Consider the following 24796-nt stretch of genomic DNA (forward strand, 5'->3'; position numbering starts at 1 on the left):
TAGCATAGCAGGTAGGGGGCTTATCTTGCACACGGCTGACCTGGGTTCCATTCCTAGCATCCCCTATGATTTCCCCCAAGCATGTCAGTAGTGATCCCTGAAAACATGGCATAAAACCAAAAAAAAATTGAAACAATGAAAGGGGGAGGAACGTCAAATCTCTGGCCCCATGTACAGTCCTGAGCGATTCCTGAGCCGTCTGGAGTAAGCCCTGAGCCCCACTGTGCGCCCCCCACCCCAAAACCCCACATTTGATCTCACTGCCATGCCTTCTGCCTACTGTCAAGTAGGTCCAAGCTACTTCTGCCCTGCAGTGATGTCTCCTAAAAGTGGGGGGGGGGGGGGGGGCAGAGGCTGTACCTCATGGTTTGGGACTCTGTATATCCCATGGCAGAAGTTCGGGGTTCTTTCCACGTACCTGCTTCGTCTTCCACGGATGACATGCCCCTGGGTGTAAGGATGGGGCCGGGTGCAATGTGCAGTAGCACCATCTGGCGTGTCAACACTGTGCTCAGAGCCTGGAGCACTGGCAGAGGCGTGGGCAAGCCTTGGCCTTCCCTCGTTTGCTTCCTTGATCACTTAATGGTGTACAGATGAGACCAGGAGAGCTGCGTGCTTCTCAGTGGTCTCTCCTGAGGGGAGATTGCGACTCATTCACCCCACAGGGTCCTGTTCCCTGCCTTTATGGCCCCTTCCTCTAGACGGCTCAGCTGTGAGTTGTCCCCTCTTGGTGTCTCTGCTGAACCCGTGCTCTTAAACACCGTCTGCATGACTCCACTCCTCAGATGTTCAAACTACCCGATCCAACTCCCAAGCCTGCTCCTTTCCAGTGTAGACCCAGCAGTGCTCCGAATGTGGAGACTCGGGGCTGATCCCTGCCCCAGCCCAGTGCCAGCCACTAACATCCTCAGGCCTCCGAGGACCTTCCAGGGTCACGGCAAGTCTCCTAATGGCACTCCTTATAGTTAAGACCGTTAAGACCTCCCACCTGCACCAGCAGGTGCAAATCTGAGCTTGGCTTCTCAATTTCTGCAAAATAAAGTCCCGAGTGCTTGATGCAGCATGCATGCCCCCCCCACCCCCAGCACTTCTTCAACCTTTTACACCTTCGGACCAGCCCACGCGCAGGAGCTGGGCCCTACGGCCTGTACCTGTGTCCTTTCCACCCCCCCATAGAGCCCCATGCTCAGGCAACACCCTCCACAAGTCCTCATAGTTCGTCCCTACCCACGGGTTCAGATGCAGTTAAGCAGCCAACCCCCTATTGAAAGAAAAAAAATTGGGGACTTGAACTCCCTGCTCGAATTGTACTCCTCCATCGATCAGCTCTGACTGCTGTGTTTAATGAGACAGTCTGAATTAACATGCTGGTGCCAACACACACCACCTGTGGCTCAACCCAGAGCGGGATTTGACGTGTTTCAATCTGACACCAACTGAAAGTCGGGGAACCTGAAACCCGCCCACAAACCTCCAATGTGGCAATGTTGGAATTCATGAGAGAGGAAAAGAATATCAGAGCTCAGCAGGAATAGGGTTAGTGGCAAGTGTTTGGAATTTCTCCAGGGCAGATTTTTTCCCCCCTCCATTGTAGATATCACCACTTGGTGATATCTACACCAAGTCCTTTTCACCGTTTGGTTTACTAAATGCGAAGAGGTGTGTGTGTGTGTGTTCAGTGAGCAGAGCACCCCCACCCCCCTGCCCCACCTGCCCAGCCTCACTCTATATTTTTCCAAGGGATGCAATCTCTGACCATGTATGTTTCCTGGTCCAGTCCAGGGTGCCAACAAAGCCCGGGCTCTGAGTATTGGTCCATCCTAGAAAAATCTGCCAGTGTTAGCAGGGAAGAGAACGTTGACGCAGGACTTGAGAACCCTGGATAGAGGGGCACAGGCAGTCAGCATCCTCTTTCCCCTCTCCAGCTGGCTTTGGCCCATCCTAGGAAAGGGGCTAGGGGCAAGGATCACCTTCCTCAGCGGGGGCAATAAGCCACGACATGGAGCTTTCGAGGAGAGGGGGGCTGTGGGGTTTCTTTCATGGCCTGCACCCTGCAAGGACATCCAGAGACTCTCTGACCTTGCTGGTAGCATCTGGCTTTCTCACAGCGGCCGGACACGAGGAAAGCCATAAGCGGGGGGCAATTTTCAAGTCTTGGGCTCCAGCAGCCCCACGTGGGCTGGAGGAAACATTCACCTCTGCTCACAGCCGTGCCACGGTCCGAAAAGCACACTGGGAAGTTAGGAACCACAGCAGGGTGCCCCCAAAGCCCTGTTCTCATTTGAAACACGCTTCATTCTGTTAAGATGAAGAGACACTCCCAACTCACTCTCTTTCCAATTTTACCCTGATATCAAAACCAAGATAGAGCAGTTAGGTCAAAAACAAAACAAAAAAACTGAGCAGTATTTCCTGTGAACATAATGCGAATATTCCCTGAAAAGTACCAGCAAACCAAAGCCAGTAGCATATGAAAAGGCTTGTGTGCCCAGGATGAGGATTCTAGGAATCAAAGCAAGGCTCAGTGGTACATTCAGACCCGTCAGTGTGATATACCCTCTTCACAAACTAGGGAATAAGAATGGGAACAACATAATAGAAGGAGAAGCAAACTCTAAAACCCTTTTCAACAAACACACTACCCAATGAAGAACTGAATGGAACTCCCTCCACCGGGAGCAGAGCACCTCAGGTGCCCAGAGCTCGTGGCAAGGAAAACAAATACTGGCTCCTAAAATTCAGAGCGAGATTTTTTCCTCAGTATTATACTTGCCATATTAAATCAGAGAGGAAAAAGGGAAAAGGAAATCCAGAGTAAAATGAAAACAAAACTATTCACAAGGTGACCTTATATATATAAAAAAAAAAACAACCCACGGATTTTTAAAAAAAAGAAACTAAAGTTCAGAAAAGCTAGACATAAGACCAATATTTCAAAACTGCATTTCCATAACAATCCAAACAGGAAATTTAGAAATTTATAACAGCACCAAAGGAATAAACAACTTATCAAAGTAATCAAGGGTTAAAAACTGACACCATTAATGAAAAAAAAAATAGAAGATCTTAATCAAATGGACATTTTATACTTGTGTGCTAGAAATCTCTGTACTAAAATAACAATATCCCCCAAATTAATCTGCAGCTTCAAATTAAAATTTCTAGCAGCTTGGTTAGCAAAAATTGCCAACATGTCTCGATTCATATGGATCAGCTGAGACCCTGAACAGCCAGAGAGATCTTTAAGATGAATATTCCAAATTCCTAACTATACAAGTAATAACAAAGCTACAGTAACGAAATGGTACTGCATAAGGACATAGATCAGAGGAATAATATCTAAAACCCAGAATGAAGCCTGAGGGTGTAGGACACAGTCCAGGGGTCAATGGGGGGGTGCCTGCATTGCACCTGGCACCACGTGGCCTCCACCATCATCATGGGGTGTACCCTGGAGTACCACTGGGTGGCCTCGGGAATCTGCTGCACCCCAGAGCCAGAGCAGTACATCCTTGCACTGTGCCAGCTGGCAGAGTCACATGGGAGGCCAAAATAAACTGAGAAGTAGCATCAGACTCCTATAATGCGCCCGATGCAAAGGCCTAAAGACGAGCTAAAACTGCAAGATGAGTCTTCATGACTGAAACTAGGCACCAGGCAACATTTAAGAACAAGCACCCAACTCACAACAGACAACAGGCAACTGACTTGTGTGTATTGAGGGGCTCCATCAAGACACTGGGAAAGTAGGGAGAAAAATGGAGAGAAATATTATCTATGTACTCAGAATAAAATTGTCAGCTCTAAATAGAAAACAACTCAGTTTAAATGAAATGGGAGCAGAATTTGAAAGCCTGATTCAGGCAAAGACGGACAAATGCCAGAGTCTAGGTTCTGCTACCATCACTCAGGGAAGTTAAAACCGAGATCATGAGGTGTGACATCATTCCCACTAGAATCCACTATTCAGTGTTCCCAAGCTGTAGAGAAACAGGAGCCCCCAGAACTGGTGGGAGTCCTTGGCCACTTCTGCAAATGGTATGACGGTTCCTTCAGAGGACTGGGCATGGGACCCGCAACCCCACTCTATATATGACCCAAGAAATGAAGACTTACACACCCACATAAAAACGGGTACACACATGTTCAGAGTAGTAGTATTTATAAGTCAAAAAGCAGAAATAACACAAATATCCATCAAATGAACAAAAAAATATATCAATACAATATTATTCAACTATAAAAAGAAATTTAAGTACTCATACATGCTACAACATGGATGCACCTTGAAAACACTGTTCTGAGTTGAAAAAAAAGCCAGACACAAAAGGCCAAATATTGTACGATTCCATTGATACGAAATGTCCCAGACAGGCAGATCTATAGACAGAGAGTAGGCTAGTGGCCACCAGGGGCTGAGGTGGACAGGGAAGGGCAGCAGAGGGGCAGAACAGAATCACTCCACATGAAATGGGTCCTTTTTTTTGTACTTTTTTTCTTCAGTGATGAACACATTCTGGAATTATCTAATAGTGATGACGGAACAATTTTGTGAACACACTAAAAAGCCACTGATTGTAATTTCTGAGAGAGATCATGTCTGAAATTTAACTGACAAGTAAGGGAAGCCTCCTTCCTCCATCTGAGGTGGATGAAGGTCGAGTGCTCAGGAGCAGCTCAGCATTGGTGCACCTTGGTAGGCCCCAACTCCGCCTTCCGGGGCATCTGTCTCGACCTCGGTAAATCTTAACAGCAAGTGGTGGGTTAGGCAGGGCCAGGACTGAACTCCAGACCTAAGACTCTGAAGGCTATTAAGCCCTCCCCACACCCACCCCCAGTGACTGCTGTGGGCTAAGCACGAGCCCACCTGTTTCTGTGTTTCCTGGACACTTGAGGTTGGCTAAATTTGAGAATCCCAACCGGAGGGTCAACTCGTAGCGATGGTTTGAGATTCTGGCAGAGCAGACATTCAGCACAGTAAGTGCTTCGCTTAATGCTTGCCAGAAGGAGCAGCTGCCAACAGCGGGACGTGTGTAGCTGCAGAGATGATGGCCATATGGGGAATCCTTTTGCCAGAGCACATCTGGTGGACAGAGCTGGGGAATACAAAAATCTTGCTCTCAACAGTAAGGGCGTTGTCCTTTTGGTCCTGCCCCTTCCTAATCTAGCTTTCCACAGCTGAACTGACACCTCCTCAAGGAACAAGTCCTGATCACTAAAGGCTCAAAATACTTAAAAACAAGAACCTTGGGGAGGGACAGAGGAGGGAGAAGCAAGGAGTCAGGCCATCTTTAATGAAAAACAAAAGCAAAAACACCGAAACAGGACGCTTCATAGAACCAGCTCGTCCATGCCAGGCTGTTTCCAGGCATCCAGAGTGGTGACTGACTAGCTGAGCCTTGAAGGTCAGAAGGATAAAAAGTGAACAATCTTCATATTAGTAGTGTTTGCTCACATTCCTCGGAGTGGGGCTAAGGGACCCCAGGACTCCTGCCCATCAAACAGGAACCATGTGTGCCACCATGTCTGTGTGGGTTGAGGTCAGAGGCACTTGGGGAGTTGAGGAATCTTTAACGGTTAAGGTGCTTTGAAAAACTGGGTTTTCAGGAGAACTTGAGGAACAGGAAGTAACTGAGCACAGGTGAAAACATTAGGTGGGCTGCAAGTTCTGAGGGGGAAACTGGAAAACAATTTGGATGCCAGACTTGGGAAATTCATTCAAATGGGAACACTAGTGGTGAGGAAGGGAATTTTGTAAATCTGTAAAAACAGTTTTGTTTTGGCGTGATATAAAAAGTCAGCTCAAGGAGAGAGGTGAGGAAGCAAGGGCTGGTAGGGGCAAAAGGAGGAGCAATTTTCAGGAGGAAAAAAAAAAAACACCTTGATAAATGGAGGATTTAGGGATATTGGTAATTGGCCCTGGTTGAAGTTGATGATTTCAAGCAAACAAACAAAAAAGGCAGGGATGCTAACTGAGGTAAAAGAAAGAGATCCTGGGAACAGAATCTTCAGAAAATTCTTGAGGATACTCAACAAAGCTGTGCTGAAACCCCAGCAGAGCTTCTCAGGGCCAGAGACAGACACTGCCAGGCTATAGCTCTGTGTCGCTTGTAGTTAAGTATCCACGCCACGGAGGTAATCAGGAAAAAAACACCAGCAAGTTCCACCTGAGGCCTCATTTCCTCAAGTTTCTGGTTGACATTTACCTCTCAACATAGGTACGTACATAGCCCAAAATACAGCTGGGCAGTTTGTGACTGAACTTTGGTGGGGGGCCATGCCCAGCAGTACTCAGGGATCATTCCTGGGGTCTCAGGGGGGATGAATCAGGTCTGCTGTATGCAAGGCAAGCGCCCTTCCCGCTGTGCTATTACTTTGGCCCCTGTAACTGGATTTGATCACAAATTAACTGAGGCCCGGTATAGCAGCAGTATATAATGTTAAGAAATTCAACTATTGCCTGGTGCCAATAAAGTTTGGCTACAAGCTGCCTCTATGTTTTGAACATTTTATAACAACTGATTAAAAAAAGGTATATTTTATTTAGAATGCCAATTATGTCAGCTTATGGTTCTTTTTATACCCCCATTCCTAAGTTTCTGGGAATTGTGAGCAGATTCACAGAAAACAAATGTAGCTCGGCAAAAAGAAAGTAATTTATAAAGGACATTTAAAACGGAAGGAATAGTCATTACAGTATAAAAATTCTACTGTTTTCATCTTTCTTAACATATTATTCAGTGACATTCTTTAAAGTAGTAGTGAAAAGGTGATAAAAGGAGTGGTAAAAATCCAGTACAATTAATCATCAAACAAATGAGAGCAACTAGTCCGGCACAGTCAAGGGCTTTTTCTTCTAAATTATTTTTTAGGGGTAGGTTTATTTTCAACTGTTGAAAATCTATTTGATGTGAATTCTACATTTCATAAACTATATTCCATTACCATTCAAAAACTTTCATACAGATATTATGAGAATTGTAGAAATTCAATACTGCAGTGATAATAAAACTTGAGAACTGAAGAGCATAAATTTCTTCACGAATTTATTATATAAAATGCCCCCAGAATATTCGATTTCTCCTCTTCTCACTTTCATTATACATAAGCACACAAATGAGGCCTTCACAGTGATGAGAGTAGCATGAGGCCCCCTTGAATCAGGTGATGTACACAGACCTTACAGAATTCTAAAGGCTTGCCCAGAAAAAAACACCATGTTACCTCATCACAATATGGAAAGCATTGTCATCTTTTCCCTCTAAATGATGGTGAAAATGCCACTGTTTTATTAGCATTATGGTACAGAACACTTCTATATCAATTACTAAAAGAATTAAAATGATCCTGAAAGACATCCTTTTTCCCTCCAATGATTTAAAAGCTGCGTTTTTCTTGCCAATTTCAAACAGACCGTCAGGCTGATCTGTCAGTTAAAACAATCATCAAGGCACAAGCTCAGCATATCAGCTATCGCTTGTAGTGAAAGGATATATCAATATGTCTCTCCTTAGTTAAAAATACATAATCCTTTTATTTCATATTGCAATAAAAGAAAGGAACATCACAGACACAGAAGGCTACCATGGGGGAACTACTCACTTCTGAATGTCCAGGGAGTCATTTAGACCTATTGGTACTTTGCCACAGTACACCAAAGGAATATTTAACACTTTTTTTTTTTAAAGTAAAATGTAATCTTTGGGAATATACGATGTGAATAGGTTTTCAGAGGAACAGTTCCGTTCATTTCCAGGTCTCTTGTCACTACTGTACGATTCAGCACGACAAGGCACAGTACTCACATCCTTTCCATTATGTTCAAACACTGATCATGTGCCTTGATAAAATGGCGAATCAGACAGGTGATGGCGACAAAAAGGGAAAACTTTGGATTGTCTATTTAAAATGCAGGTAATAAGTCATGGGTTCAAATTTATTTTAAGTGCACTTTCACATGCTTCATGTTCGTAAGAAACAACAAACTTCCTGACTTTCTTGCGACAGGCTTGACTACCATTTCATTTGGCCAAATGCACTTTTCCCCAGTAAACTTAAAACAACAACAACAATAACAACAACAACAGCAACAGTAACAACAAAAACAAACGAACAAAAATATATTCCCTGTCCTTTCAAATGCTAAGAAAGAGGGTTGGCTACTCAGACAGTTCATTGCAGGACACATGAGGACGACATACCGTGGCATGAGCTGTTTTTTTTTTTTTTTAATTTGTTGTGCTGTTACTAAAGTCAGGTTCTGAGGGCTGCAGTGAAACATTCTAAGTTCTCCCTTCCATCTTTATTGATTCTCAAGATTTTGCACAGAAAACTCTTTGGGGACTAGAACAGCAGCAAAAGCATCACACTGTTTCTCAAGACTTCAAGTTTCAAAAGCAAATTGTTTAAAAAAAAAAAAAAGTTCCTGATTAGAATTAGATTAAATGATACGAGGGGGGGGGAACCCACCCCAACAAATACCCCCCCAACCCTAAAAACACCAAAACCAATAAAATAAACAAAACAAAAAACCTAGCACATACTTGAAGGTTATGTGGTCTACAATTGGTGGCAATGTTTTTTCTTGGGAGAGTAGTTTTGTTGGTAAATATTTTTTAAATAATCAAAAAGGCTCAACCTCAAGCAGTAATAAACACAAGCAAAAGTGATTTAACCCTTAAAATAAATATTCAGCAAAAACTCTCTGTACATACAACGAGTGAAAGAACAACACTTTCACGCAAAAAAAAAAAAAAAAAATTTGTTCATACAAGTAGCTGAAATATGCTGTTCCAGCCCACAGATCCCCAATCAGGAAGGGCGGCCCGGACACAATGTCCGCTCCAGCCCACTATCTTACAGCCTTCTGGAACGGGAGACTATCACCATCAATTTATCCCTCGTGTTACATTTATTAAAAATTTTAATTTCTCTTCTTTTTTGTTGGTTTTCTTTTTTTCTATTTTACAGCATGCCAAATCCTTTGGCATAAGTGATGGCCTTCAACAATCTCTCTTTAAGTTTTTCTTTGCTTGAATATTCCGGAAGTAAAAGGACATTAAAGCAAGTATGAGATGTAGGTAACCTAAAAGGGGGGGGAAAAAAGAAAATTAAGTTCTGGGACACATGTTCGAGCACAAGAAGCCACTTTAGACAGCGTATTTGAGATAATGCAGCGTGAACACTAATGCAAATTATAGTACAACCTACCAAGTATCAGGTTATCTGTATTTCATAAGTCACTTGATGCTCATGATGAAAATGCACTCCATCTCCTAAGTATTGTATATACCAAGGGCTGACTCTTACTTAGCTATATCTTTTCTCCTTCTGCATCTTTACAACAGAGTTCAAGTTACAGAGACGTTAAGGAACTTACACTTGAAGGAGAAATGATTATTAAAGTCTGGATTTCCAGAATTCAGAGTTTGTGATCTTCAGTTTATCAGGAAGTTTGGGCAGGAATGCAATAAATATACATTGATACTATTATATGCATATAGGATATTAAAAAGATGCTCATACATTTAATAATTTAAATAGGCCAGGCCAGGCCAGGCCAGTCCCTACTTGCCCCAACAGTGCTCCAGTGTTTCTCAACATGGCCCCAAGTGGGTCCATGAGGCATTCAACGGGCAGAAAGTGAAAATGGTGTAAGTGGAGGGCCATGAGTCCGGGGACCAGCCAGGATGGGGGAACCACATGAAGGTCAAAGGGAGGCCATAGTCAGAGAAACTGAAAAAATAATGATGACTCTAAAATTAGGAATTCAAGGTTAATCTAATGCTGAACAGGTATATCTCCTGAACCCCAGTGAACTCATCTGTGATTATAGAACAAAGCTTCCAACCAAAACATCACTGTACAAGAAAAAGTCACAAAATTCTAAACCAAGTGAGTTTTATAGTCATTTTTAAAAATAAGATTAGTACTGGAACTACTTCCTCAGAAAATAACAAGATGGGGGCCAGAGTGACAGTACAGCAGGTACTGAGGGTGCATGCCTTGCACACAGCTGACTGGGTTCAATCCCTGGCACCCCATCATGTCCTGTCCCACTCCCATTTCCACCAGATTGATCCCTGAGTGCAGTCAGGAGTCAGCCCTGAGTAACAGTGGGTCCCCGATAGTTTGCTGGCTTCCCAAACAAAAACAAAATAGGATATTCTCTGAAAAACTTTCAAAAAATGACAAAGAGCTTTTTCTGATAAAAGGGAAAGTGTGCTAAAGGCACTGGACAGTTCACACAGACACGATGCCATCCTTACCTTTCTGTGTCTGGGCCATTTTTGGCTATGATCATCTTTAATTTCCCCAGTCCGCCCACAGGAGCTCTGTCTGTGCCTGTTGTAAACTGCAAGAAGAGTCTTTTCTGCTCATCTGTAAATGAATGAACGATTTCCCAGAACTCCCTATCAAGAAAAGATTTAATAGTTTAGCTTAGCATTCTTTACAACAAATGCTAATAAAAGCTTATGACCTATATGTGAGACAAGTAGAAATTGCTAACAACTATATAGTTATCCCTGGCGAATTAGGATCTAGGAATCTCATTTATACAAATGTATCCTTAGGAAACATTGTTTTATTTTATTTTTGCTTTTTGAGTCACACCTGGTAGTGCTCAGGAGTTATTCCTAGCTCTTTACTTGGGAATTACTCCTGGCAATGCTCAGGGGACCACATGGGGTGCTAGGTATTGAAGCTGGGTCAGCTGCATGCAAGGCAAAAGCCCCTCCCCAACCCCTCTACCGTGCTATTGCTCTAGTCCCAGGAAATGGTCTTTAGAATGTAAAAGATTCTAACACATTATTAAGCCAACTATGATATAATCCCAAAACACAGTGAATGACAAATGAATCCAAATTTCATGAATCGTGAGTAAAGGAAAACTGTGAAAGGCACCTGCTTGCATGTGGCTGCTGTGATGGAGCCCAGATCCAAACCCCAGGCATGGCATGTTGGGCCCCATTCTGAGCACTGCCAGGGGTGGGGGATTATTCTAATAGTTATGCCCTATAGCAGAATGATTTAATCCTTTATGGTCCTAAAATTCAAGTGTAAAAGCATGTTCTAAGAATGACTATGTTCACTAGTTACACTCAGGGTGTCTGGCCACACAAGCCCAGTTTGAACAGAAGTGTTGCCCTGCCACGGGGAATAGAGCAAAGTGTGTTTTCTCTGAGGAAGGTCTCTGAGGCCCTCAGCCCTGAAGAGGAAGACCAGAGGGGGCCTTCTGGACAGACCCTGCAAGCACAGGAGGTGGGCAGGTAGGTGCGCCAACAGGTCTCCATAATCAGATTGGATGCTTCTGACTCAGGTTCCATTGCTTTAGCTTAAAAGTATTCCCTTCCTATGTGTTATGCTCTACACTAAAATGTTAAATTACATGGCCAGAGTACACACTGGCATGTGTGGTCCCAGGTTTGACCCAAAGCATAGTAGTAAAACTGAAAGAAAATAGTTAGCATCACAATCTTAAGTTGGCAAAAAACCCAATAAGCAAAGCCAGAAAATATATTTTCAAAGAAAGAAAATGAATTTTCAGACTTTCCAGTTAGGTTCCTACTCCTCTACCTAATATAGTCTAAGAATGAGGAAAACAGTGGTTAACTAAATAAAGAATAAGACTACTAAAATACAAAACGCTCTTAAATACAAGACACCCACCCTCATTCATGATGGGGGAAAGAACAAAATAAAACCACATTGAATTAAGATTTCTCCACTGGCAGCAGGTAGACACCTGAGTTTAACGACCCCAGGGTTGGGCAGTCCAAGAAAACAATCTACAGACTGTTGGTGCAATGCCGGTGCCACTGACTGAGGAGAGGCTTCTACTCACAGGACAGCTGTGCCTGCCTGCAGCAAGGATTCCCATGCTCTGCTCGCCATCACTTCGCTGTGGCACTGATACAGCAGAAATAATCCCAGCTAATACATGACAGCACTTTTCAAAGGCCTTTTTTGAGGAACAAAATCACCAAAAACCAAACTCATCACGTAGTCAAGAGTCAATGCAGGCGCCAGTGAGTGGATCAAGACGCCTACTTCTTCACAAGAACTGAGCATTGAAAGTAGGTAAAGGGATATACATGATATCATTCAGCACCTGTATTACAAACCATATGAGAGAGAGAGAGAGAGAGAGAGAGAGAGAGCGAGCGCAAGAGCAAGAGGCCTGCCATAGGAGCAGGTGGGCAAGCAGGGAGGGAAACAGGGGACACTCGTGTTGAGAAATTACATTGGGGGAGGGACAGGTATTCAAACACTGTATGACCCAATCATGAACAGCTTCATAAAAATGGATGGATGATAGATAGATAGATTAGATTACATAGATTAGATAGAAAGATAGATGAAAGAAAAGAAAGAAAGGAAGAAAGAAAGAAAGAAAGAAAGAAAGAAAGAAAGAAAGAAAGAAAGAAAGAAAGAAAGAAAGAAAGAAAGAAAGAAAGAAAGAAAGAAAGAAAGAAATGGTGGAGGCCACCTCTCAGCCTGAGCAGTCCCACATCCCAGGGCCAGCACTAGGTCATTTTCCTGGGTGGCCCTGCAGGGCTGAATACTGCTTGGAGACACCCATTTTCCCCCACTTCCCAGAAAAAAGTTCAAGAGACAGTGCAAAATCTAGTCATACCAAGAACCACAAAAATCACAAAGAAAAGAAGATCTACTGCCATCAACATTAAAGTAAAAAGATACTGCAATTATCTAATAAGATAATTGTAATGCAATTATCATAAAGATAATTCAACTAACAATCACAAACAAGCTCTATTGTTTCACAACTAAAATCTCATCATAGAAAAAGAAGTTACAGTAAGAACAAGCCAAATGGGAACCACAGGATTGCAAAGAAACAGTAGGTGAGCTCAAAGGAGATGCCAGAAGATCTGAAGTAAAAACAGAAAGTCAGAGTGCAAACAAAAGGAACATCTTAAGTACATGTTTAAGAACAAATGATGATTCCATACTGTGTCACAGTGACCCAGAAAGAACAGGTGAATGGAGCCAAAAAGATGTTCTACAGCTAAAACTTGCCATATTTGGGCAAGAGGAGAAACCCCCAGTTCCAGGCGCTGAGCGAAGCTCATCAACAAAACTTATCCTCAGGAGTAAAGAGGAAAACAGTGACAGAGGGACAACCACTACACAGTGTATTTCATCCATCAGTCTTGGAAGATTGATGACACACAGTGATACAAGGTGGAGTCTTGAAGCCACAGGGAAAATGGAAAGAGCAGAACCAGACTACTGGTAAGTCTAATAAATTAAGTTTCAGTGACAGACAAAATGGTTATGTTAGTGCTTAAGACAATTATATTTAACAAAGAAGCCTAAAAAAAGTTTCCACATTTCACTGACAAGATGACAAGAGTAAACAGCTATAACTCATAATAGAAAACCTACAGCAACAAAGAATACCAATAAAATATTACACAGCAATAAATACCACTATAAAACCAAGAAGGAATTAAAAAACACGCTTACATGGCTTAGTAATCCAGGGTAGGCAAAAACAGGAACAAAAGCAATAAAATAGCTAACTTAAGACCTAAAATATCGGTTATTACCATAAATACAAACGGTTCAAATATAGTGATCAATAGCAGGGATTGACAGTGAGAATAAAAAATTAACTGAAAGACTTGTGAGGTGGGTGCAGCAGTGCAAGGCTGGGAATTGAACCCACAACTTCACACATGCAATGCCTATGATTTAACCACATTCCAGCCCCAGTTATATGACATAAGAAGCTTATTTCAAATTCACAGAATAGAAATCTGTAACATAACTGAATGGGGGGACGAGGGGTGGCAAATGTACCCAGAAAATATTTTTTACAAACCAGAGGCAGGGGCCAATTGGGGGTCGGGGACATAGTATAGCAGGGAAGGCATTTGCCTTGTAAGCCGTCAACCCGAGTTCATTCCCCAGCATCTCATATGGTCCCCCAAGCACCACCAGGAGTGAAAGTGCAGAGCCAGTGGTAAACCCTGAGCATTGCTGGTTTGGCCCCAAAACAAAAAAGAAAGAGAAAGCACAGCTGGTAAGGGGGCATGATGGCACTTAGCCAATCCGGGTTTGATCCCTGGCACTGCATCAAGCACCACCAGGAATGATCCTTGAGCACAGAGCCAGGTGTAAGCCTTGAGTACTGCTAGGGATGGTCCATAAACAATACAAAACCCCCACAAAACACAAAGCCTAGAAAGTTATATTTATATCAGATTCACAGCAAAAACAATTAAAAGGCATAACTTACAATGATAAAAGGTGAAATCCACCAAGAATACATAATGATTCTCAAGAGAAATGCACCAGAAGTCTTGAAATACACGAAGTAAAATACAGAGAAATGTTAAAATAAATAAACAAAATAAAAACACCAAAAAATAGCCCTATGTAAATGTACCCAACTGATTTTTGACAGAAAAAGCACTAGTCTATACTAGAATAGACTAATATATACAGAATTTAGTACAGAGAAATTACTCCCAAATTCAACAGTAAAGACAAGTTACACATACACAATTACACTGCATTTGGTTCCAGAGAAATGAAAGCTGTGTACTTACACACTGCTCTGGCTTGGGTCGGGGCCGGGAGGAAGAATACAGAGGTCAGGTGTGGTCTCGTGCGCCCAGCCCCAGCCCAGCCCCACCACTGAGGCAGTGACTCCAGGCACAGACATGGGTGTGGCCCAAACCACCTCCCACTGCCCCAAAATAACCCAAACTGCATGTTCACAGATTTTTAATCAAAGCCCCAAACCAGGGTAAAATAAATCCCTGCTGAATCAATAGTATTCAGCAATAACAAGAACAAACTCTAAGTGTAGACATTTGGGAACACAGAGGAGCCCCTGCAGGAGCCAGGCTCTGTCCCTGGGCATCGTGCCAGGGGTGACCCCAGAAGGGCAGGAGACCGGGTCCTTAGAAGGAAGCTTGTCACTGTGGGACAAGGGCAGAGGGGACGCTGAGCAAGGACTGGGTGCTGAGGAGGTAGAGTGATATGCATGACACCCTGTCAGGAGTAGTACTGTAGACCACAGTGCCTGCTTGGGAGACTGGCTGGGGGGAGGGGAGGAGGCACAAGGAAAACTGGGGACAATGGTGGAGGAAAGTGGACACTGGTGGGGTGACGGGTGCCCAAGCACTTCCAGATATGACTGAGACCTCCACTCCCCTACCCCATATTAAAACAAACAAACAAACAAAAAAACTAGAGGCTTTTCCAAAGAATCTAGGAGATGAAAGAAGCAAATCCCAAAATATGACTTATAAAATCCATTTACAAAATTGATAAAACATTGGAAAACTGAATAGAACCAATCACGTTAACAGAGAGGATCAGTCTAATATGATTAAAATACAGTCCCTGCTGCTCACCACGCTCTAAAATGCAGAGCGAAGGGCACTGAAGAGAATCATGTATTCACATAGGATCTTCTCACATACATCAAACAGGAATCATGCTATTATAATAATGCTAGGTACAAGATAAACTTTTTTTCCACAAATAAAAGCACCAGGGTATCTTCCGCCATTCTCAGAGAAACTTGCGGCTCCGACAGTCTGCTCCATGTGAGTCTCGAGAGCACACTCTGATCAACAGTGCGTGTTCCCAGAGGTGCAGCCGTCTCCAGCTCTCCCTGCATGTCTTCTCACGCACCCCACCAGTGGGCACCCAACGTGCATTTTTTTTACCAATCTCAGCAGGGGAAGAGGAAGTTGGTTTCTTAGGAACAGACAGCACGGTATAAAAAGCAGAATCCAGGAGGAAGCGGTTGAGCTGGAAGCAGGTAAAACAAGACATTTCTGGCTCTTTCTGTGAAGTTGGGGCTCAGCTTTTCAAGTATAAAACTAATACACAAACACACCTTTCCTGAGTATCCTTGTGTATCAGTACATAAAAAGTGTGACCTTTCACACAGAAGGCCTTCCAACTGAATAGGGAGCGAGATAGCCGGAGTTGAAAAGGAGAGAGTCATAAGTGGCAGTTCTTGCACAAACGTGCATTTCCAGCCACTCAGAATACCTGCTCAATTATATTCATGACATAGAAGAAAAGTAATGACATGCATGAAACTTTCAGGATAAAAAACAATACAAGCTAGCCATTATACTACACAAAGGGAAACTGGTAGAGAATTCATAAGCTTGCTCCCGAGAGACAAAGGGTTAAAGGTCATAAAGTTAAACATCTCACCTAATCAGAACAGAGTCCCTGGTATAGCCGCCATCATATTCTGTAGTTTCTTCTAGTGCTTGGAAATCTAAATTCTGTAAATTTGAGAAAATATGTCAACACTTTTTAATCACACATTACACACAAAAAGACTGCGCAACTCACTGGCTATCTTACCCGGCTTCCGCAGATGAGCAATTCTATTTCTTCTGGTCTAAACAAGTACTTTAAAGGCGATTCATTGGTCACCATATGGAAACCTCTCCGAAAAGCCTTGAACTGTTTTTCCACTGACTTGTTGAGAATATAGTCAGAATAGAGATTGACAAATTCCTGCAAGAAGCAGTCATAAAAACTTCTTATAACATGCTTACACAATGAGACAAAAAGTCACTGTTCTACAAATATGACTTTTTTTTCTATTTTCCCTAAGGAAAAAACATTTGAGATTATGTGAAAGATCAAACTTTATGTACAAAAATACCCTCAACAACTTCAGAGTTCTCTGACAGTCAATATCAAACTTGTAAAAGGTCATGCACAAAACCAGTCAATACAAATGTCAATTGTGATAGTACATTTTATTGCTAAACAATACAATTTAAAAAAATTGAGCTGGGGGCAGCGGCGCTACATCTGGCTGTGCTCAGGGCTCTTTTCTGGCACCGCACTTAGGAATTACTCGGGCAGTACTCAGAACCACACATGGTGCTGGGAACTGAACCCTGATCAATTGCCTACCTGCTGTACTATCTGGCTCAGCAATACAATGTTTTAAAAATGCATCTTTGGTGCACAGTTGAGGTTCTCCACTAGATGTGCTATTGCAGAGACAGTCAGTCAAGTAATAAACACGCCTATTTATAAAAAAATACTTTTTCTAACAGGAACCAAACTATTTTCAAGAAAGTGCAAAATAATGGATCTTATTCTGTTGCTTAAAAGTCTCATACTCTATTTCAAAATATTTGAGAAGCTGCCTAAATGTACACAGTTCAGCAGAAATGCTAGTGTTTGGCTATTGTACCAAAAATTTTATGAGAACATCATCTATGTATTTTATCAAGCATTTAAATATTTTTATTTAGCTTTATTTATATAATAAGTGAAGTATTTTATTAAAATCTGTTGCAAATATTTTGTACATTAAATGCATTTATCATTCGGTTGTAGGACCAGTCCTCAGGAAATCTTGTCTCCCACCTCGCCACCTAGTGTGAGCTACAGCTTTTCTCTGTGCTCCACACTAGTTACAGAGTCAATGACCACGCAGATACCCATTTTCTTCCTTTAAAAGAGGAAGTGTAGAGCCGTCTGGGCTCAAACACCAGCTCAAACTGCGGCAACTCCTACCTTCCTTCATAGTCCAATGAAACTCTTGGGGTCTTCTACGGAAACTATTTGTACTGTTTCTTTAAAATTTATGAGCATATATGTGCTAAAGTTCTGAGAGAGACAAAAACAACAACGACATATACCATTCATTACCTTCCTGTTTTCATTTGTGATCGGAATCTTGTCGCCATTCTCCTTAAGATCATACATCATTGGATTACCAAATAGATCTGTCTGTGAGATCTGGAAAGTGATCATCATATCCTCCTCCACGCTCCCTTCATACTCCAGTAGATCCTTTAGACTCTGATACAGAACCTGATAACCAGAAACAGGAGATTGAGGCTACCACCAGACGCACCAAAGACAGCAAGAGCATTTTTAGTCACTCTTCCTGAAGAGACAAACTCTCTGTCAGTAACAACCATAGCTCAAACTGTGTTTGCAGGATAGAAACTGACAGACTGTGTGTCACTGGTGCTACCCCTCTCTGCTGAGAACCCACGTCACCAAATAGGGGCCAGTTTTCACACTAGGCTGAGGGACTGCAAACTCCAAGCCCCTACCCAGGGCCATTTCACAGCATTTCATTAGAATAAAAAATGTTTATGAACAATTCTAAGGATGCCATCTTACAAAACCTCCCCACAGCTATTGAAGTGTTCATACTGGAGACAACTAACAAATTTATCTAACTAAGTATAGATGAAAAGATTCCAAATGGAAGCTTTAAGTTTTTAAAATATCAATTAAACTCTTAGTTCTAAAATAGTGTTCAAAAATTCAAAGAAGAATGGCAAAGACTTACAGGGTGCGAGTCTCCCAAGTCACGGAAAGTTCCTTTTTTCCCCATTAACTTCCTGTAGACAACCATGGGAAAATGTACATCCAAAATACAATTATTGTAAATAGCCAGGCCCAACACTATGCCGATCAGAGTGAACTGCCCCTCAGTTTCAAAAGAAGATGGATTAAACCAAAACAGTTTTGTGGCTTCATCATATGTGAACATACCTGTAGAAATGGTTTAAAAAATATACATTATTTTATATCTTATAAAAGAATAGCAATACAAATAATTATAATCCAAAGTGCATGACAAGGAACACAAACTTTTTCTTTTTCTCTTTAAATTTTTTATTAGTGAATCACTGTGAGGTACAGTTATACGAACTTTTTCTTAATAACAATGGCATTTGAAAAACAAAAATTCAAATATATGTGATTGGTATCAATTGTGACAAATTGTATATAATTCTAAGAACCTAGGGAAATCATGTAATGAGCAATTTTGCTAACATTTTATACGAAATTAAAAAAATACTCTTTTTCTTTTGAAAGGTTTTGGGGCGACACCCAGCAGTGCTCAGGGCTTACTGCTGGCGGTACAGAAGGACAAGACGTGATGCCAGGGATCAAATTCAGGTTGACCACTAGAGTAAGGGAAGCACTTTATCCACCATACTCTCTTAAAACTCTGAAAAATATTCTATTAATTCAAATTCTCTAATCTACTAATAAATTAAAAATTAGTTTACACCTACACTACATATACAGAAAGGCTGAAAAGTGCAAACCAAACTACCATACCTTGAAAGCATTACATTTATAAAAACAAATTAATCCATACATACTGTTTAAAAAAAATTCCGTATTTCATTCATAATTCATAAGGAAAAGTCTGCCTTTTCCCTAAAACTGCACAATGTTCCCATAAAGTTCCTACACACAAAATCAGATAACAAGGAGATAAATTGAAATAACTTGCTATGCTTAATTATGAGCAAAATAAAATAGTATCTATAGTTTTCTCTTTCACATTCACTATACAAACCCCTAACTTGGAAGCCAGTTTCAGTCTAATTTAAAATTACAAATCTTCAGGGCCGGAGTGACAGTACAGCACCCGCATGCAGCCAACACGGATTCGATACCTTGAGCCTAATAGGAGTGAACCCCAAGTGCAGAGTCAGGACTAAGCCCTGAGCACTACCACGTCCACGTGGCCCCAAACCCCAAAATACATACATACATACATACAGGCATGTATGCTTAAGAAATTAGGACTCTGGTTCTACCTAAATGAATAACCATTACTAAAACAAGATTATCTTCTTAACCAAAGTATCTAATAAAATATCTATGGATAAGTATTTCAGAAAAAAGTTAATATTTTTAAGTTAACAAACATTTGTTAAAATGTGTGTGAAACAGGGAGTATTTTAAGAATTTGGTCTAGGGAAAAAGGAATTTCCAGTACAATAAATTTCAGAAATCAACACAAACATATAAAACAGTTTAACTTTAAAGATGTTTCTTCACTTTTCATTCAGTTAAGTACAAATTTTAAATGTCCCCTTCATCATTAAGACACTATTTCTACGGCACTATAACACTCATGAAAGAGCGGGCACCAGTAACAACTTATTGTTACTGTCTTTGGCATATCCAATACGCACGGGTAGCTTGCCAGGCTCTGCCGCGCTGGCTCAATACTCTCAGTAGTTTGCCGGGCTTTCTGAGAGGGGCGGAGGAATCGAACTCGGGTCGGCCACGTGAAACGCCCAACCGCTGTGCTATCGCTCCAGCCCAACACTCATGAAAGAGTAGTTTAAAATTTATCCAACTTGCACTTGAATTCAAATTTTAAATCTAGAAGCTTCATTTAATGGTAAATATGGCATCTAGCAGGGCCAAGAATTGTCCCACAAAAAAGCAGAACAAATTGATAAATTTGATGTCCGTCATCAAGTGCATGCCTGGGGTCTGAAGAGCAACAAAACAGAAATTAATCAAACACCAATTACATAGTTCACTAGTCAGCTGTGTCAAAAATTTCAGTCCAATGAGAATCCATTTGGGGGACATTTTTCAGGATCCTGGAAGAAAAATGCCATGAAACTTAGATCTAAAATAATCCCTCCAATCAAGTGGAAAAGCCTAGTATTTCTGCAGCGGGACTGTGAGGATGGCAGAATTCAGGAAACAGTCTGGCAGTCAAGGTTCCCACCACTGCACACTACAGAGGTGATCCTGGGGGACCAGGGACTTCCCCTGAAGCTGTCCAGCCCAACTGGCTGAGAATCACTAAACTGGTTGATGAACAATGCAGAGTTCTTCTGACTGGGAGAACACGCGCCCCCTCCCCACTAAGCATTTTTGCACATTATTCTAACTTACAGCTAATATTTATCATTTCTAAACATATCAGATAATAGAACATTAGTTTAAAAAGCTAAGGAAATGTATAAATTAATTTTTACTTCTAAAAGGTGATGGTCCTATGTGTCTTAGTTTATTCTGAACAAATTACCTACAAAAGATAGTCTTAAACAGATACAGGCTTAACTTTGTCACGAGCTTCAAAAGTCAGCTTCCATTTAAGATATGTGTATCAGTAATTATATAACAGATATCAAGAACAGTAAAAGAACAGAAAAAAAAAAAACTCTATGAACACACGGAGAATTAAGTTCGATCCTCGAAGCTCTACATTACATCATCAAAATTCTATCACTCTATTTAAGAGGAATCCTGTGTCTACTACGCTCTCAATTTTAAAATCAAAGCAAACCCTGAGCTAAGTGATTATGTTTAAGAAAATCAGGTCCAAATCATCCAGGTAAATCCCCTTCCTGCACTATTCTACCTAAGCCACCCCTGAGATTCAATCCCTTTAGCACCTGACTGTCATCAGTCCTTCCAACTGTTCAGTGAAAAGTCTTCTAGGAAATAGATATTACTAGATCAGGAATGTAAAAAGGGTCCTGGAGTTTACATTAAGCGCCCCCCCCCCTCAAATCCAGTAGCAAACACACCTTTTTTTAGTTCTTGGTATGTTTGGGGGTTACACCTGGCTATGCTCAGGAGACGTTTGTGGTGTTGGGGATCAAACCTGGGTCAGCTTAGTGTAAGACAAGCACTTTCCCTATTGTACTAGCTCTCCAGCCCCTAAGGGATGTTTTCAACTAAAACAAATGAAATCCTTCAACTGCCCTAATGTGCTAAAGCGTTTTTAATTTCATTTCTCTAGGAGATAACTTCCTATATTAAAATACTTAGCTAAGATATCTAAATTTGAATAAATCTATTCAACTTGAATAAATGAGAAACTGGAATAAATGCGTCCAGGAAATCAGTCCTCAAAACATACTAATTCAGTCATATCAGAATCCATAAAGAAATCTGCTATCACTCTTTATACTGAAAACATTTACAAACCTGATAAAGTTTTAATTCAAAAAGACTCAGCACACCATGATCACATGGTTTTAAATACTCACCAATATCAGGATTGAAGATTTCTTCCACAACTAGCTGAAAAAATTCTTTGGAAACTCCTCCCTCATCAACTCCTTGTTCTCCCTCAAATTCCACATACAACTGCTTCTTCAGGTCTGCGGGGTTCTCCATGGCAATCATCTCTAGCTAGTGAACAAAAAGAGAAAAACAGATTGCCAATTTAGAATAAAAGCAAAATAAAAATAAGAATAAAGTTAAGGAGTAGGGTTAGAGAGCAAACAAAAAAGACATTTTGTTTTAAATGGAGCAGGAGTCAGTAAAGGCAAAGATTCAGTCTTTCATTACATGGAAAATCAGGACAGACAATTGAAAAAGGATTACTTTCTACCTATTGATGTAGACAGTAAAAAAAATGTGTGGCTCTGTTATTAACAAGCAGCAGAAATCTAAGGTGACACAAGAGGAAAAAAAACCTAGATAGCAAAATGACTATTACTCAAAAGATTTTTAGCAAAACCAATGCAGTATAAAAGTTTGATATCAAAATTTCTTAGGAATAATTCTGCTTATTTTTATCCCCAAAATAACTTCATTGACTCTGGATGAATAAACATGACTCTGGTCCCTTAGTAAAGTAAAAGTATCAGACTTTTTATATAATTGAACCTTTCATATTCAATTTATAAAATACAGGTGAGACATGTTTGCTTAGATACTCTAATAGTTACCATACTCTATACGTTCCTGCATTTCAACTATAAATGTTTACCAAAATGGTATTTAATGTCTATAAATTAAAAATACTCTAAAATTAATCTCATAAAAGATAAAATGAGTCTAATGTGAAATGATAACCACAGGTTTATTATTTAACATATCTGAAATTTACTAATAATATGCCTGATTAGTCATCGAGTTCTTATGTTAAAGTGACCTTACATACTCGTTAGCTCTTAAAAATAAATCGGTATTTAAATGTGGAGTGTGTTCAGGTTATTGCAATTATTCCAGCTCAAATTTTTAAAGTAAGTGTGCTACAGTCCTGCAGTAGAATTACTCTAAATAACAAAATCAATTTGGACTCAGTCATCTCTGTAAAAAAAAAAAAATCTCATAAATTCATAGGTAAGTCATTTGCCTTAGTGGACTACAACCAACAATAGAGGGGAAATAAGAATGCACTAGAATGCACTGCTCATAGCAATGGCCAGGTATTATTTTGAGAAACCTTTAAGAAAAAAATGTACTGATAAAAATGAGTATACTGGGTGCTATTCAAATACTACTATTCTGGGGATGGGGATGGGGGTGGGATGGGGTGGCGAGGAGATGTTTGCAGTCAACAATGCTTTAAGGGCAAAAATTAAAATGATCACCTGATTATTGTTCAATTTCTAGATTCTATGATTTTGAGTATACAAATAGTACAGTGGGTGCACAAATAGTACAGTGGGTGTGTGTCTGCCTTACACAAGGCCAACCCAGGTTCTATCCCCAGCATCCCATATGGTCAATCTGTGCACCACTAGGATCCCTGAGTGCAGAGTCAAGAGTAAACACTTGAGCATCGCCAAGTGTAGCTCAAAACCAAAATGAAAAGCCCAAACATTAACTTACTTTTGAAATAAACTGCTGTGGATTAAGTCAGAATATCTCACACTAGTTCCTCCTGGCACTTAACTGTAAACCTTTACACAATGGCCTGGGCACCATTCCCAGCACCACCTGGTCCCCCAAACACTCTGGAACATGTGACCCCTGCCCCCCATCAAGCACTGAACCAGAACCAGCCCCCAAGCAGGTGTGGCGCTACCCTCTGAACAGAAGTCACTTTGCAGTACAGGGCCCATGATTTGAAAATAATCCAGGGGCAAGAAATGATTATAGTTGGAAATAGTCTCTCGTCACAGACTATAAGGATTCTGAAGGCTAGAGGCACCTTCTTAGCTTAAATGTGGTACCTAGTACGTCAGCTTCCCACACAGCCATTCCATACCAGCTGCCTGGAGTAGGAAAACACAATGTTTCTATATGCCTTCAAGACACAAAAACAAACCTGCCTGTACCCAGGTGTAATGTCTCCACGGATCAAAAGAAAAAAATTTCAAAATGAAGCAATGGAATTACATCAGTGAAACAGATTCCTCTGGAAGGATAGGGATCTGTGTGTGCAAGTTCAGCTCCACAGGAGACGGACACCCCACGCTAACTTCTGCTCACTCTTAGGAAACCACTGCACACCCGCCATTTCTACCAACTCTAAGGCCCCCATGTCCAAAGAACTTATGCTATATGGGACCTCTAACTGTACACATTTAACTTGCTCTATCTCTGCTTTTATTATCACCTGTAAAGTGGGCATGATGTGTTGTAATATGGAAGTCAATGGCATGCAAAGCACTTAGAAAACTCACAACAGTCTTCTGGACAATGAGCTCCTGTGACTGGCTCTATACTTCCTTACAGCTTGAAAACCTTGACTCAAACATTACAGGAAAAAAAATAATCCATTGATGACAACATAGCGCAGTTCTATGCTGGGTGCATCTTACGTCTATCAGTTAACATTCCCCCAAATCTCATGCAATTAGTAATGCAGCAACCACAGATGGAGACCCTGAGAAAACGAGCTTCGTAACTGAAAGTCCCTCAGCCAGTGGCAGAACTGACTCTGACCCAAAAGACTGCGTGACTGCACTCAACTGCCGCTTCTTTGTGAAAGTAGCAACAATCTCCTCTAAACTGTGAGTGCTTTACAAACTTCTGCATATGCTTCTGCCTATTTTCCAAAGTTTCCACAAAATAATGTGGTACTGTAGCACTGTTGTCCCGTTGTTCATCGATTTGCTCGAGCAGGCACCAGTAACGTCTCCATTGTGAGACTTGTTGTTACTGTTTTTGGCATATCGAATATGCCATGGGTAGCTTGCCAGGCTCTGCCGTGCGGGCGAGATACTTTCAGTAGCTTTTTTTTGAGGGGGGGGTCACACCTGGCGATGCACAGGGGTTACTCCTGGCTCTGCACTCA

The 24796-nt window shown here is 41.3% G+C and overlaps 1 protein-coding gene across 3 annotated transcripts in view; it reads right to left on the reverse strand.

The window, feature by feature from the left end:
• Positions 1–319: 319 nt before the first annotated feature.
• UBE3A (ubiquitin protein ligase E3A) overlaps positions 320–24796 on the reverse strand; it is a 73074-nt gene continuing 48597 nt past the window's right edge. For 2 of the 3 annotated variants that reach the window (XM_055141243.1, XM_055141244.1), the window contains 7 exons: positions 21810–21954; positions 18335–18540; positions 17680–17844; positions 16369–16524; positions 16213–16286; positions 10269–10412; positions 320–9085 (listed from right to left, as the gene is read on the reverse strand). In XM_055141243.1, coding sequence (XP_054997218.1) covers positions 8965–9085; positions 10269–10412; positions 16213–16286; positions 16369–16524; positions 17680–17844; positions 18335–18540; positions 21810–21954 — 1011 coding nt within the window. In that variant the 3' untranslated portion in view covers positions 320–8964. Of the gene's footprint in view, positions 9086–10268; positions 10413–14209; positions 15796–16212; positions 16287–16368; positions 16525–17679; positions 17845–18334; positions 18541–21809; positions 21955–24796 lie in introns of those variants that run through there. The other variant, XM_055141245.1, reaches the window with a different exon arrangement.

Source organism: Sorex araneus, chromosome 6 (genome assembly GCF_027595985.1).
Source record: "Sorex araneus isolate mSorAra2 chromosome 6, mSorAra2.pri, whole genome shotgun sequence".
Taxonomy (NCBI): domain Eukaryota; kingdom Metazoa; phylum Chordata; class Mammalia; order Eulipotyphla; family Soricidae; genus Sorex; species Sorex araneus.